The sequence below is a fragment of the Gekko japonicus genome, unplaced genomic scaffold, assembly GCF_001447785.1.
Source record: "Gekko japonicus isolate JY-2015 unplaced genomic scaffold, Gekko_japonicus_V1.1 scaffold27, whole genome shotgun sequence".
NCBI lineage: Eukaryota > Metazoa > Chordata > Lepidosauria > Squamata > Gekkonidae > Gekko > Gekko japonicus.
In genome coordinates this window covers 1,230,334-1,245,550 of record NW_015172002.1, presented here as the reverse complement: position 1 = coordinate 1,245,550, position 15,217 = coordinate 1,230,334, and the positions used below count along the sequence as shown (strand labels likewise).

At 40.8% G+C, this 15,217-nt stretch overlaps 1 protein-coding gene across 5 annotated transcripts in view; it reads right to left on the bottom strand.

Moving 5' to 3' along the window:
* The window catches only part of NUMB (numb homolog (Drosophila)), a 107,947-nt gene that overhangs the window by 25,790 nt on the left and 66,940 nt on the right, over positions 1 to 15,217 (bottom strand). For 3 of the 5 annotated variants that reach the window (XM_015420067.1, XM_015420066.1, XM_015420069.1), the window contains exons 3-4: positions 7,216 to 7,290; positions 1,322 to 1,354 (exon numbers count right to left, since the gene is read on the bottom strand). In XM_015420067.1, the coding sequence (XP_015275553.1) occupies positions 1,322 to 1,354; positions 7,216 to 7,290 (108 nt within the window). The remainder of the gene's footprint in view (positions 1 to 1,321; positions 1,355 to 7,215; positions 7,291 to 15,217) is intronic. The other 2 variants (XM_015420068.1, XM_015420070.1) reach the window with 1 other exon arrangement.

Genomic DNA, 15,217 nt, shown 5'->3' with positions numbered 1-15,217 from the left:
GACCCAATGGCTGGTCAGCACAAGTCGGAGATTTTGTCAGCAACGCTGGAGTATGCTCTGCCAAAGCAGATGTCTTGTTCCGACTCCAAAAGCCTGGCAGATATGCTAAGGCCTTTTCCCACAGATTAGCCTTTAAGCAGCCTGCTCTGTCAAAGTGGGCTTTAGGGGTAAACTGAAAATAAAACAATTGCCAGTGTTATACTCCTCACCCAGACATAACAAACACAAAGAGTGCTCATCTGAGCAGGTTAACTTTGTCTGCATTGGGAACATTTTTCAAACAGTGTCTTCTGCAACATGCTGATGAGAAGGGCTGAGAAAGCAACAAATTCAGTGAACTCCTATGGAAAAGAAGTGAGTAAGTGCAGAGCTAGCTGGGACTTCATCCTCTTCCTGCGATGGTGAAAGATAAACTGAGGGGAAAGGGGAGCACCCCATTCGGAGCACATGACCATTTGAGCAGAAAAACGGCTGCGAATGCACTCCAAAGGGAAGGGGCTCCCCCTGAGTTCTCTAGAGCATTAAAGAAAAGCTGGAAAAATCCTTTGGTGGCGGGTCTGCGTGTGCACAGACGCAATGTGGGACTGCACAGAAGGCCAACGAGCAACATAAAATTATATATAAATTTAAATATAACCTTGCAATTTCTAAAGGCTCATATGATGCACTTGTTTCCTTCCATATTTTGCTATGTGAAAACTAGCTATTATTTCAACATATATAGGTTACTCAAGACTGGAAAGAGTAGCAGATATCTAAAGAATGTCTATTATGAGGGAGAGGTTATATCATTTTCTTATGTAGTGATGCCTTAAAACAAGGGCCCTGTTGTTCTGGGTGAAGTACAAACACAAGTATCTCAAATGCTTGGCAATCTTAGTAATGGCTTTTAAAAAGTGAAACAAGGTAACTCCTTGTTCCATTTGTTTTTGGTATTTTATTACGGTATTGTTTAACAATTCATATATAAACTGCCTTGAAGTGGACAGACGTTCTAAAAACCCTTTAAATAAATCAAAAATACTGTTAAGAATGTAATATTTTCATTACTGAGCAGGAACCATAAGCAGCCTTGAACAGTAAATTACACCATTCAAGCCTTCCATAAGGAGTTTTCACCAGACTGTACACCCCCCTTTAATCTGAGCCCATTAGTAAGAAACAGAAATTATGGGAAACTTTTGAGGGAAGAGGTGACCAGAAAAATCTCCAAGGGTCAGCTAAAGATGAAGCTTCCAAGTGCTGCAGGAATGTGACACGACAGTGCTATACCAGGGATGTAACTCCTTATAGCTCAAACACAAGGAGGCATTAAACTTACTTTTCCAAAGAAGCCTTTGAAGAACTTCCTTTCCTGGAGGAACAGGGGGGACAAGTCGAACGCTATTACTGTAGGTAGCTAAAATGTCCCAGAGATTCAAACCCACACACATATACAAGAAATGGGGATTGGAGATTGGAAGGAGAAGTAGGGAAAGGTTCAGAATTTTTGGGAAAGGATGAGATAAGCAAATGTGAAACAAATACCATGAAATTTTATTAGAATGACAGGCTATAGCTCTGAAATTGGTGGGGAAAAGGAAGGGGGGGGGGATCAGACCCAATTTCATGCAAAATATTTATTTCATTTTGTAGGTCCCCTTAATTTTAGTAAGCTATAAACCAAACTTGGCAGCAGGGATACAGAGCTAGGAATTAACACGTTAAAGAAATTTAACAGCTCAAACAGCATAAAACCAAAATAAAATATTGTGGGGATTTATTTTTTAGTCATCATCAAGAGATTTATGTGCATACAGTCTCACAATTAATTTTCCAAGCCTAACTGTAGTGAAACAGTAGATAAAGCTAATACTTGTTTTGAAATCAGGATCTATTCACTAATTGACAAGGAAACTCTGTAGAATTTAAATGCATTTCCCCCTACATTCTGCTGCATGAAATATGAAAAGGGACATTATATCCATACCCAGGCAGCATAAAATATGTATTTTTATAATATATATGGCAAGAAGCACAGGTTAACAGAAACTGAAAGCACACATCTTGATAACTATTAAATGTGGCAGCTTATATTTTATATATAATTCATTTTAGGGAAAAGAAAGTCAGTGATTTCTGGAAAAGAAAGAGTCCAGGTGTTTTTCTGACAGTCTTCACATAATGCTACTTAAAACTGATCCTGTGACAGCTACCAGCATTAGCAGTTGTCTGCAGTGTTCCCTCTAAGCTGAGTTAGTATGAGCTAGCTCACAGTTTTTTTAGCCTCCGGCTCACACATTTTTGTCTTAGCTCAGGAAGGATGGCTTCAGAGCAAACTAATTTATGCAGTAGCCAAATCACTCGCTCACAACCTAATTGCCAGTAGCTCACAAAGTAGAATTTTTGCTCACAAGACTTCACAGCTTAGAAGGAGCATTTGTTGTATATGCAATGAGTGGCTTGACACATGGATATTTTCCAACGTTCCTCCACACTACCATACACCTTCAACTCAAAGCATTCACAGCAATTTGGAGAAAGTCACTCACAACTTTTTACATAGTTACAGAAGCAATGGTAGACTGCTTAAAACACAGGCATGCCTTGGCTTCCAAAGCTCCCCTTCACTCAGGCAAATTCCATTTAGTAATTATTTCATATGCATGGTCTCCTACTTATCAGACACCTATTATTACCTTTTTTTTTTAGTCTACAGTTTTGGCCACTCCAGGATCAACAGTGGCTTTTACACCTTTTATGCATCATTTCTTTAATCTTTCAGCATGTGGTATAATATTCAAGCATCTCATATCCAAAGTAAGCTACCTTACGGTATATAATCTCTAAAAGAATATGGTGTAGCTAAACGTGTTAGGCTGATAAAATTAAACAGGAATGCAATATTACAGATAAAACTCATATTAATCGTTTCAGGTAGGTAGCCATGTTAACCTGTAGTAGCAGAACAAAATTTGAGTCCCATAGCACCTTGAAGACCAGCAACATTTCCCAGGGTATATGCTTTCCAGGTATCTGACATAGTGACTTTTGACTCACAAAAGCTTATACCTTAGAAAATTTATTAATGTTGGTAGCCATGTTGGTCTGAAGCAATAGAATAAAATTTGAGTCCAGTGGTACCTTTAAGACCAACAACGTTTAATTCTGCTGTCTAATTTGTGTGCATGCATACTTCATCAAAATACATTGAAACAGTTTTCCTTAAGCCTTACATATGGGGGGGGGGGTGTTTGTTGACACTGTAATTCAGCAGTGTCCCGTTCCAGTCTGTTTCTGAAATTCCTTTGCAGTAAAACAGCTACTTTGAGGTCCCCCATTGAGTGCCTTGGGAGGTTGAAATATACATACAAACAAATACCTTTTATTGGCATAAAGGGAGGTTGAAATGTTCTTCTACAGGTTTTTGCAGTTTTCTGATTTCAAGAAATAGATTAACAAAGTCAGAATGGTACCCAGAGAAAGCTTGTTGCAAGACAGGCCCAAAAGAGACAATAACAGAACACCACTAGTAGTCACATACCGCTTTCAACTCAAAATAGTTCAGTGCATCATCAGCGACTTGCAACCTCTACTGGATAATGACAGTTCTTTCACAAGTACTGGGGATAAACCTTTTCTTGCACACAGACAGCCTCCCAATCTCAAACAACTCCTCACGCACAATAATACAGCCTCTACCAGAGCTTACAATAAACTTTGCTGCCATGTACACCAAGACAACACAATCACTAGAACCTAACAACATCAACTACATCACCTCAGGCTTATTCACTAGCTCATCTTCTAACACTGTATATGCCATTAAATGCCAACAATGCCCTTCAGCTGTTTACATAGGTCAAACCCTACACAAAAGGATAAATGGACACAAATCTGACATCAAGAATCACAAAACTGAGAAACCTATACGAGAACATTTCAGCCTCCCAAGGCACTCGATGGGGGGACCTCAAAGTAGCTGTTTTACTGCAAAGAAATTTCAGAAACAGACTGGAATGGGAGACTGCTGAATTACAAGTTATTACAACACTCAGGACAATGAAACCACCCAGGGCTTAACAGAGACATTGGGTTCTTCTCTCACCACACATGCTAAGTAACTCAGTTCTCACTTATACCCAGAACTAAATCTTGTTGGTCTTAAAAGTGCCACTGGACTCAAACTTAGTTCTCACATATGTTTGTTAACTCTTGTACTTGTATGCTAATTTGCTGCCATTCACAAGTCTTACCAACTGCTTTAATCCAATCTAAGTTATGTAAGGTTTAAGGAAAACTGTTTCAATGTATCTGTTGAAGTGTGCATGCACATGAATTAAACACCCAGAATTAAACTTTGTTGGTCTTAAAGGTGCCACTGGACTCAAACGTTAGAAAATTGTTAGTCTTCCAGCTATTACTGGGCACAAATTTTGTTCTTCCTCATATTTATGGTATCTGTGTATCTATAAATGAATTAGAGTTGTTGGAGTCTGTTCTGTCCACATATTCATTATAGAACCCTATTTTATTTGCCAAAGAGCCAATGAATTTCAGGGCTGCATATTAAAAAAAAAAAAAAGCTGGTTGCCACCACTGCCAAGTTAAGCAATAAACATCAAGATAATCAGCCTTCAGATGTGCCAAAGCTAGGAGACTTGTAAGCAGCTACCTTATTTAGGAGACATTTATTAGTTTTACTTTTAGTAGCATGGGTTACAAAGAAAAATTTAGATGCCCCAGAAAACAAATGATAAAGGAGGCATGCAAAATGGATTTTAGGGTAGCTATGGAAGTTAATATTCAGAAATAACACTAAGATAGTTTTAAACACAATTTATGTTTCTTTTACCTGCTAAAACAAGAACACACATTAACAAATGTATCATATTTGTAAACAAAAAATATGACACGTTAAGACACTGAAGACAATTTTTAACCAAATTAGAAAGGATGGAGACAACAAAAAAGACTGGCAGCTTCCAACATAGTTTCCCAATGGGCAAGTACATGGCTGTTATTAATCAAAGAGGAAAACTGTGTTTTAGAGGCTCTTAAACATGCACACTAAAACAAGAACTTCAAATGTTATGAATTCTAATTTTAAATATAGTTGGGTGTTACGTACTTAAGATTACAGCCATACCATGATATTTCTCATTGCCCAGGTAGGATTTTCAGTATTCGAGCCACATAAGCAAATTTCACCAAGCACATACTAACTCAGACAACTGGCAACACTTTACAGCAGAATTTGATAGTTTGACTTTAGTGCCCTACAGATTTAGTTCTCAGGCAAGGTGTTTGGTCTTACCACGCAACACCTGTGTATTTATTTTGCTACAGCTATACCCTGCTATCTGATCAAGTCAGAAACTGAGAATCCTCTGTTCCATACACAACCTCTCTCCTATAGCTTAAGAGCTTCCTTATTCATATTGAATAACACAAGATATTCCATTATTATCTCTCTGAATTAACCCAATATTGTCATTTACCCTTGAAACACCAGAATGTTCCTTATTCAAATAATGCTGAATATGCCCCACATACTCTGTACTAAAGGTAAAGGTTTCCCTTGCTCGAAAGCCAGTAGAATCTGACTCTAGGGAGCAGTGCTATCTCCGTTCCCAAGCCGAAGAGCCAGAACCGTCCGAAGACATTTCTGTGGTCATGTGGCCAGCATGACTAAACACCAAGGCACACAGAATGCTGTTACCTTCCCACCGAAGCGGTACCTATTTATCTACTTGCAATTTCTTGCTTTCGAACTGCTAGGTTGGCAGGACCTGGGGCCAGAGATGGGAGCTCACTCTATCACACAGCACTTGGGTCTCAAACTGTTGAAGTACAAACCTTCTGGTCTGCAGCTCAGCATCTTACCCCTGAGCCACCGCCAGGGTTTAATCAGTTAGCGTAAATATGAACAGCACAGTTGGGAGAATGTTACTTCAAGCATGTCTGCTTTGCCTTCTTCCCTCAATGCTAGTTGATTAATGCTTTGCGGCTGTTCTAAAATGCCAATTTATTCTGTTCAAAGTACAGACACAAGTAAGGCTGCTGAAACTGCCATATTCAGGCAGTACATGGCAATAAAAATATCATAAAACTCAACTGTTCCCACCCAACTCCTCCTAGAGTAAATTTGAAAATAAGTGTATTCTATTTGAAAGGAGAAGGCTGAACATACATTAAAATGAAAACAAAATAATTATTTTATATCTTGTGGGGGAAAGTGCCTCACATTTTTGGTGCAATTAATCAAATATGAAACACCAAGCAGGCCCCAGTGAAAACCCTCAACAGCAGCCAGAAAAAGGCACAAGAAAACACATTTCTGCAGTAGAACAGTGAGGGAATCTTGCCATTTAAACAGTTTACCATATACAAGTCAGTCTGTTTTGACAACATCAGGCTGTTACAAAAAGTCCCACACCTAAATAGATTTATCTAGAATGTTGTCCTTGAATTACTTCAACACTGTTTTCAGAAAACCTCTGAGCAAAACCTATTCCACTGCTTGGGAAGAGACACGGTTGTCCTGTAAAAATGAAAGTCCAGGTTGTAGAAATGGACCTCAAGTATTGTTATTAGACTAAGCAAGAAAGAAGCCACACTGATATGGAGCAAAACACAGAAGGTGAAAAAGGTTCATGAAAACCTGAATCCCTAAACAAGAATGCTCATACTTTTGTAAAAACAGCAGCTCAATGTGCCATTTAAAAAATACAGAAGGACCAGCCCTATATGTCAATACCAATAAACCTTTTGGCTCAGTTTTATTGACACATGATGGAAGGGAAATAGTTACATTTTAAAAAAGCAGTACAGAAGGCAGCAGAAGTGCATGAGCACTCTTTGAACTTCAGAGTAAGATTTCAAAAAAACCCTTTCCTTTGTTTAGCAGAAAAGGCACTAAGAATGGGCTTATCCTGAATGTCACAGAAAAATGTTTCTAGTTCAGCCATGGCAGAACAGGCAGGTTCAGGTGAATGTGACTTCAGAATTATTTTCATTTTCTGTGGGAAATGCAGCATCCAGTCATTTACTTAAATTAGGAATCTGAATAGGGAACCAAAATGTATCTATTCTTATTTGGATTCTAGAACTATGCTATACTAAAGTGTACTAAATGCTCATTTTATATTCAATTCCCCTACAAAGCCACAAGTGCACTGCTTAAAACTGGAAAAATCTTAACATTATGACAATATTAAAAATAAGTATACGTACAGCTTTCAGTCTCTTCACAGCATCTTCACATATATGCATTCCCCTCGACTCATCCACTTCCACATGTCCCAGATACTAATGGAAACAGCAAAGGAAAAAACAGATTAAAAGTATTCAACTAGACCAGCTTCTCTGAAAACACACAGCTCTCCTTAAATTGATTAACTACTTCAGTACTTTTATTTATCCAGTAGATGAAGAGAACAGCAATAAAAGGCTGGAGGGCCTCTTTAAAGAATTACCAAAGATTTCTACATACACAGAACTGCCGTTATTATAAAGATTACCCATGAATACATTAAAAACACATGGAACAAATGTATGGGATGGATCCAGACTTGAGTTTTTCAGTGCCAGAATGGAACTTTCTTGTCTCCCTCCTCATATAGTGGCTCACTGATCTCCATGAAATGCTACTCCTGGTGGATAAGGAGCCCTGAGGAATGACATCAGGATGGTTTGCCGCAGGAAGGGAGAAACCTATAGAAATTGCCACTTTAGTCTAGATCCAACTCTATATGTTACAGCAAGAGTAATACATTTGACATCCAGTGTTCCCTCTAAGCTGAGTTAGTGTGAGCTGGCTCACAGCTTTTTAGCCTCCAGCTCACATCACAGGAAGGATGGCTCCAGAGCAAACTAATTCATGCAGTAGCCATATTGCTCGCTCACAATTTTAATGCCAGTAGTTCACAAAGCAGATTTTTTGTTCACAAGACTCCACAGCTTAGAGGGGAGCATTGTTGACATCCACATGAAAACAGAACATTTAGTTACTGAATTAATACAAAAAAAGATGCCCTTTTAATTTTCAATATCACATGGAAGTTTGAAATAATGATATCCATTTATACTGTAGCAGTAACCGCTCTGACTAGCCTGATCTCATCACAGCCTGGAAGCTAAACAGGGTGGGGCAACGATTACTACTTGGATGAGACACCGCCAAAGACGACTAGGGTTGCGATGCTGAGAAAGGCAATGACAAACTACTTCTGCTCATTGCTTGCCTTGAAAGCCCCATGGTCCTGGAGTCACCATGAATGAGTTGCAACTTGATGGCACACTATTATAATTATGTATACTATAATGGAATGTTATACTGAATTCTAACAGGAGAAAAGCTAAGAGAAAAAGAAACAGGTAGTAAGGAATGAATGACTATAGACTGAGTTTAGATGTCACACATTGACAGGTTAATCTGAATGCAGTCATGATTTCCCAAACTTTGGTCATCCAGTCCTTGTATTAGAAGGGTAGAAGGGAGACGGTGGTGGCATGAAGTTCCAGAGTATGGTTGCACAGTATATGATTCAGATGCTTCGTTGAAGCTATGCAGATTCTGGTCAGTGCTCGAATGGGAGACCTCAGGAATTTTATGTCAAGCCACTCAAGATTGTGTGATGAAAGAAAGGTGGAACAGAAATGCAAGAGGTTTCCACTATGCTGCCCATGTAATTTTGGCTGCACAACACACCACCTAGAACAGACTGGATGATCTTGTTCAGTGAAATGAAAAAGAACTCATTTGGGAATCTTTTTCAATAGAAATGTTGTTCTGGGCGGGAAATTGAGGACTATTTGTTCATCTCTTTCCCAGCACTTTGGGTTATATTGCTTGTCCATTTCATGAAAGTAGTATGCCATTAGCTCACTAGTGTGTATTGTTTCTGTAATGGATCCTGCATGCTTAAAACCAAGGTTTGTGTAAGGGCAAGAGCCAAAGGGCTTTTGGCTGTTATCTTGGGGCTCAGTAACTACGGCTATAACTGGGAGCAAGACCTGCCAGCAGGCTGAGAGAGATGTATTGCGCAATCTACAAGCCACAAAGAACGGTGGTATATGCTATGGCACACCCTACGAAAAACATCTACTTTGGCTCATTTCTTTTTTAGCCTGCAGAATACTTTTTATGGTGACTTCTGGGGGCTGGCAGGATCGGCACTGCGTTTTTATTAGTGTTACTGACACCAGCTTGTGATTGGTGCAGTATGTTGGGAAAGGCTATTCCATTGCAGCTGAGAGATGTGGTTGTGTGTGGGAGAAGAATTGCCAGACAGGACCAGTGCAATTTATCAGTGATCACTGTCACCTTAGTCCCATCCAGTGTTCCCTCTAAGCTGAGTCAGTGTGAGCTAGCTCACAGTTTTCTGGTCTCCAGCTCATGCATTTTTGTCTTAGCTCAGGAAGGATGGCTCCTGAGCAAACTAATTTACACAGTAGCCAAATCACTCACTCACAACTTTAATGCCAGTAGCTCACAAGAATTTTTGTTCACAAGATTGCACAGCTTAGGTGGAGCATTCACAAGATATTCCTATAGAAGTACCCTTATTTCCTCATTTTTTCTCTTTATGTTGTACAATGCTGTATTGGTAAGGGGTAAGACTTCACTCCTGTCTAGGTACCTGGAAGAGAATAACATTGATCTAGTTTGCAAGACTGAGTCCTGGCTGGAAGAAAATGATGGGCTGCATCTGGCGTCTTCCAGAAAGCCTTACTGCTCCAGTTTCATCTCCCTTAGATACCATTTTTAATAATATCCTCACAGCTTCACTGCATATCCCTTGTTGTCCCAGATTTTTTCATTTTTTCTCCAATCTTTTTCTGAAACTTCTTGATTGCATTTCTTTGCCTGCCTGTAATGCTTCTCCCATTTCTCATGGCTCTGCCCACCCCCACCATTTTGTTGTGTGCAGTGGGTGCTTCATTTTTTTTTTTAAAAAAAACTGCATGTGAGCAATATATCAACACTCAGGGAACCAGGAATGACCAATCAGAACATCTGCCAACACTGTTCAGAAAAACAGTGCATAGTGTAAGGGTACTTTGAAGAATCTCAGCTCTACACTTCCAAATCAACACCACTCTAGTCTTAAAGGAAGGCAGGACACACTCACAGAGTGAAGGTCCACATAAAAGCCAGCAGTGTGGAACGGCTGTCCTGAACATCTGCAGTGCCACAGAGGCAAGGGAGACACTGATCAACACTGCTGACTGGAAGATGCCTCAGACTGCATTCTGGTTATGTGGTCCACCATCAACCCTAAACTGGAGACCAGGAGGGGGAGTGGTTATCAATTTCCACAAATCTTTGTTTTCACAGGTGCCCAATGCAAACTATGGCTAGCTTTGATTCTGTATTCCTTGAATGGGGAACCAGGGATAAATTCACCAATTCCCTTTCCTTAATACAGTCTCCAGCCCACATGCCTTTGCTCATGCAAATCCTATGAACATTTATTAACTTCATTTATAACCCACATTTCTCACAGAGACTTAAAGAAGATTTAAGAAATTCAAAGAATGAAGAATGCTAACAAACAAAACAATGACGTACGGTGAGGATTACATATAACTGGAAATAATGCAAGCAAAACCTGCCTATGGCATACTCTTTTTGATGGCCAAAGGTGACCCCATCTCCACTTTCACCAGCAGAAAAGCTAGCTCGATCCAATTTCATGTATTCTGCTGGTTTACCGGTCACCTTGTTATCCCACAGATGCCTACTTTTAGGTGAGGCTTTGGTGCTGGAGAACCCATAACTGATTTTTCTAAAGGACTTCATCATTCACGTCAAGGGCCATGCCTGGGCCACGTCAGGATTTTGGGGCTTCCCTAGCCACCACAGGTCTCTCTAGGGTTGCCAACCTCCAGGTGGGGCCTGGGGATCTCCCGCTTTTACAACTGATCCCCAGCCGACAGAGATCAAGCTCCCCCGGAGAAAATGGATGCTTTGAAGGGTGGACTCTATGGCATTGTATTATGTTGAGGCCCCTCTCCTCCCCAAACCACGCCCCTCTCCTGGCTCCACCCCCAAAGTCTCCAGGTATTTTCCAACCCAGACTTGGCAACCCTAGGTCTCTCCCACATTGCAACAGGCCCAACTCATGAACAACACACTCTGGACTTTATTTTCTGAGCCTTTGGGTGTGATCACGTTTGAGATTGGCGGTCCAACTCCTTAGGCATAGGCAAATGTGGCACTGACCCTCAGCATGAGTGGGAGGGGGTGTAAAATATTCTACACTTGGGAGACTTGTTGATTCTACCAGACTAGAGATTAGGACCACAAATGACAGCTTTGTTGAAGCTGTGGTGGGAGCTTAAGAGTGTGACGTTCCTGGAAGCTGTTTATTTTCTGTTTACAAAATTTGTAACCCTCCTTTCTGCCCTTACAAGGGCCCCTAAGACAGTATTTATTTATTGACAAGGTTGCCCCCTCCAACATCCCATCCCTTCTTGCCCTCAAGGCAGATACCAGCACCATGTATAGTTCCTTACAGACTGGACTCAGAGGGCTTCCGTCAGAGATCAGTAGTTAGCAATGTGGGACCCATCTTGTGTTGTTCTACAAAGCTGTGCTGTTCAATCTCTGTGTAAAATCCCTGTGAGAGATCACTTGCAGTTTTGGAACTGAGTGGCATCAATATGCCACTGACACCAAGCTCTGTGTTTCTTTGTCTAGGCTTTCTGATGCTGCTGTAGCTGTTCTGAGCCAGTGCCTGGCCTAAGGCTGAACAAGCAGAAACTGAATCCCTCTTCTCTCTGGTTATTACCTACAGATGCTCCACTGAGGTAGCATCACTCATCTAAGCAAAGTCTTTTGAAGGGGCCACCCTGAAAAAAGTTAAGAAAACAAGCTGCCCATACCCAAGCATTCCCTGCTGGGGCTCTGATCTGGTGGAATGGCCTGACTGATGAGGTCAGAAAGGCACCCACACTATTGTTTCACAGAATGTGTAGCTGCAACGGTTCAGGTAGGCATTTTTATAAAGGAAACAGGGCTACAGTTTGCAGTGTCTGAAAATTTTAGGCAGTTCCCCACTCTATATTCCAGTGTTCAATGGATGCACTTGTCGCCTTTAGTTGTTCCCTTATGGTATAATCAAGTATATTATGTAATAGCTGTATCTGGTATCCAACTGTGCAGTCCAGTTTCATTACACCGTTTACAGCAGGGGTGTCGAACTCATTTGTTATGAGGGCCGGATCTGACATAAATGAGACCTTGTTGGGCCGGGCCATGTGTGTCTATAAAATGTAATGCCAGGTAGCGGAGATATAAACTTTATAAAAAACACAAACACAAAGGGTTTTTTTTTTACTTAAAATAAAAACATGCTTAAAACATTAGCACTCTTGCAATATTTTGTTTATTTAACAGTGTCTGATAACTGACACCTCTTGCTCTGAATTATTTCATCAAAATGTCTGTGCTGTTGCAATCTTGAGTATGCTGTTCAGGTGTGTATCTGTAAGCTGCAAACCTACGATGATGCAGCAGCAGCAGAACTGGAAGAAGAAGCAGAAGAAGAAGAAGAGATTGGATTTATACCCTGCCCTTCACTACCCAAAGGAGTCTCAGAGCGGCTTACAAACTCCTTTCCCTTCCCCTCCCCGCAACAGACACCCTGTGAGGTAGGTGGGGCTGAGAGAGCTCTGACAGAAACTGCTTTTTTTCAAGAACACCTGTGCCAGAACTATGGCTTGCCCAAGGTCATCCAGCAGGTGCAAGTGGAGGAGTGGAGAATCAAACCTGGTTCTCCCAGATTAGAGTCCACACTCTTAACCACTACACCAAACAGACAGACAGTTCCACTGCGGGCCTGATACAAGCCCCCCGGGAGCCTGATCCAGCCCCCGGGCTGCATGTTTGACAGCCCTGGCCTAGAGCATCCCTGACAAGTGTATAGAATCAAAGAATCATAGACATGAGCAGATGGTAATTTCAGGCAGCGTATTTCAGGTACAAAACTGAGATTTGGTAACAATCACATCATCTAACTTCAGAATGCTGGAATGTTTCCAGTTTAAGGTAAGTGACAACCCGGTGCTGAATACTTGACATGCCTTGCAATAGAAACTAGAACAAACTCTTTAAAATTATTAGCAAGGTATATTTATCTTAGAATAAAGGCTACTAAAAAGAATGGTAAGTGTACTCTGCATTTGTCAGAACATTAACATTCTAGAGCGGAGAGGAAGATGACTGTGCCCTCCCCAGTCTTAGAAGAGAAGAAGAAGAAGAAGAGATTGGATTTATACCCCACCCTTCACTACCCAAAGGTGTCTCAGAGCGGCTTACAAACTCCTTTCCCTCCCCCTCCCCACAACAGACACCCTGTGAGGTAGGTGGGGCTGAGAGAGCTCTTGACAGAAACTGCTCTATTTCAAGGACAGCTCTTATCAGAACTACAGCTTGCCCAAGGTCATCCAGCCAGGTGCAAATGGAGGAGTGGGGAATCAAACCCAGTTCTCCCAGATTAGAGTCCATGCACTTAACCACTACACCAAACTGAGCAATTCTTTATTAAATCACTTATGCACACACTAGACGGGTTTTAGTTAGGACTGCATTTGATTACAGGCTCCCCTCATCCTATCCACATACAGAAAGACTTACTTGCACTTAACTTGTACATTTTTACATTGGTCACACTTCTAAGAGTTTGTGGCAAAATCAATTTCCATTGCTGGAAACAACAAACACTCAACCGTTACAGCAGCTGATCTTCTAAAAAACAACAACAAAGGTCACCATAAGAACAAGACCACCAACTATTCATGGGAATGCTGAATACCTCACAAGTCATATCAGTGTAATGGAGGAAAAGCAGTGAGGGACCATTCCCACACTAGTTATTTGTCCCAGGTTCAACTCTATTGGGAAGTGGGCTTTTCCTGTTTCCTTGCAGCATCCTGGTACATTTGTGCACCTCCCGGGACTTCTCCCATCCTTCCTAAATATGCTTTGCTGCAAAGTTTTGAGAAAGGTCATAGCAAAGCTGGAAGGCTTCTTGGGGGGGGGGGGGTTGTCTGGATTTCCCCAGTTCTGTCCACAAGGCAGATGCCCCTTCCACTACCAAGGCGCTTTTTGTTTTAATCAGCAAATCAATATTGCTGCATTGATATGTTATAATAATCTCTATCATTTTCAGTGAATGTACGGCTTTCATTAAAAAGTGTATGTCTCTAGCCCATTCTTTGCAGAGATATGCCTTTTCATGAGAGCTAGGAATTCACAGAACCTGATACATATATTATTACAATGACATTCAAATGCTGATTTAAAAACCTTGAAAAAGCCCTGATGGGGCTCCTGGTTGCTATTGCATTGTATCAGCAGCTACAAGGAAACCACAGAAGCCTATCCACATGTGAAAAGCACTGAAGTCTATTTGAAAGACAGTAAAAATAGATTTTTATAGCAAACCTGTGAAGAAGCTTACACATATTGAATTCTGGGATACAAGTCATGACTTAATCCATATTCCACTGCATCCTGGAGTAGAAAAGATTCTGTACATACATTTGTAGCAACTGAAGTCATTGTGTCTCACAACACACAAATACCCAGAGTCTGAAAATACACTTTTCAGCCAGAGTGTTTATTTTGAGTAGATTCACCACTCCCCTTTTGCAAACTGAATAATCACACTTGTTTGGTTTCCTTATAAAGTTATAGTTTTGAATTTAAGGTACTAGAAAACTACCCAACTAGCAGACACATTAAAGAAAGACATTTTAAATTAATGGGTTTTTTTACATTGCTTTTATCTTGGGGTATTTTTATGCCCCAAAACTATAGCCCTCTTTGATAAGGTAAGTCAAGAGGAATCATCAGGTAGAGCTGTATCTCGTCTTCAAATGCCACTCTAGATCAATGTTTTTTGCAAACACATAGAGTATTTCGAACTCCAGTGTGTTATGTGGCCTAGGCAAATGGCAAAATCAAATTTCTGGAGTTGTTCAACGCACTGGGGACTTAATAATTATAGAACTGTAATCAGTTTGGTGTAGTGATTAGGAGCGTGGACTCTAATTGGGAGAACCGGGTTTGATTCCCCACTTCTCCACATGCAGGTGCTGTTGTGACCTTGGGTCAGTTACAAGTTCTTTCAGAGCTGTTCTCTCAAGGACAGTTCTCAAAAGAACTCTCTCAGCCCCACCTACCTCACAAGTTGTCTTTTGTGGGGAGAGGAAGGGAAGGAGATTG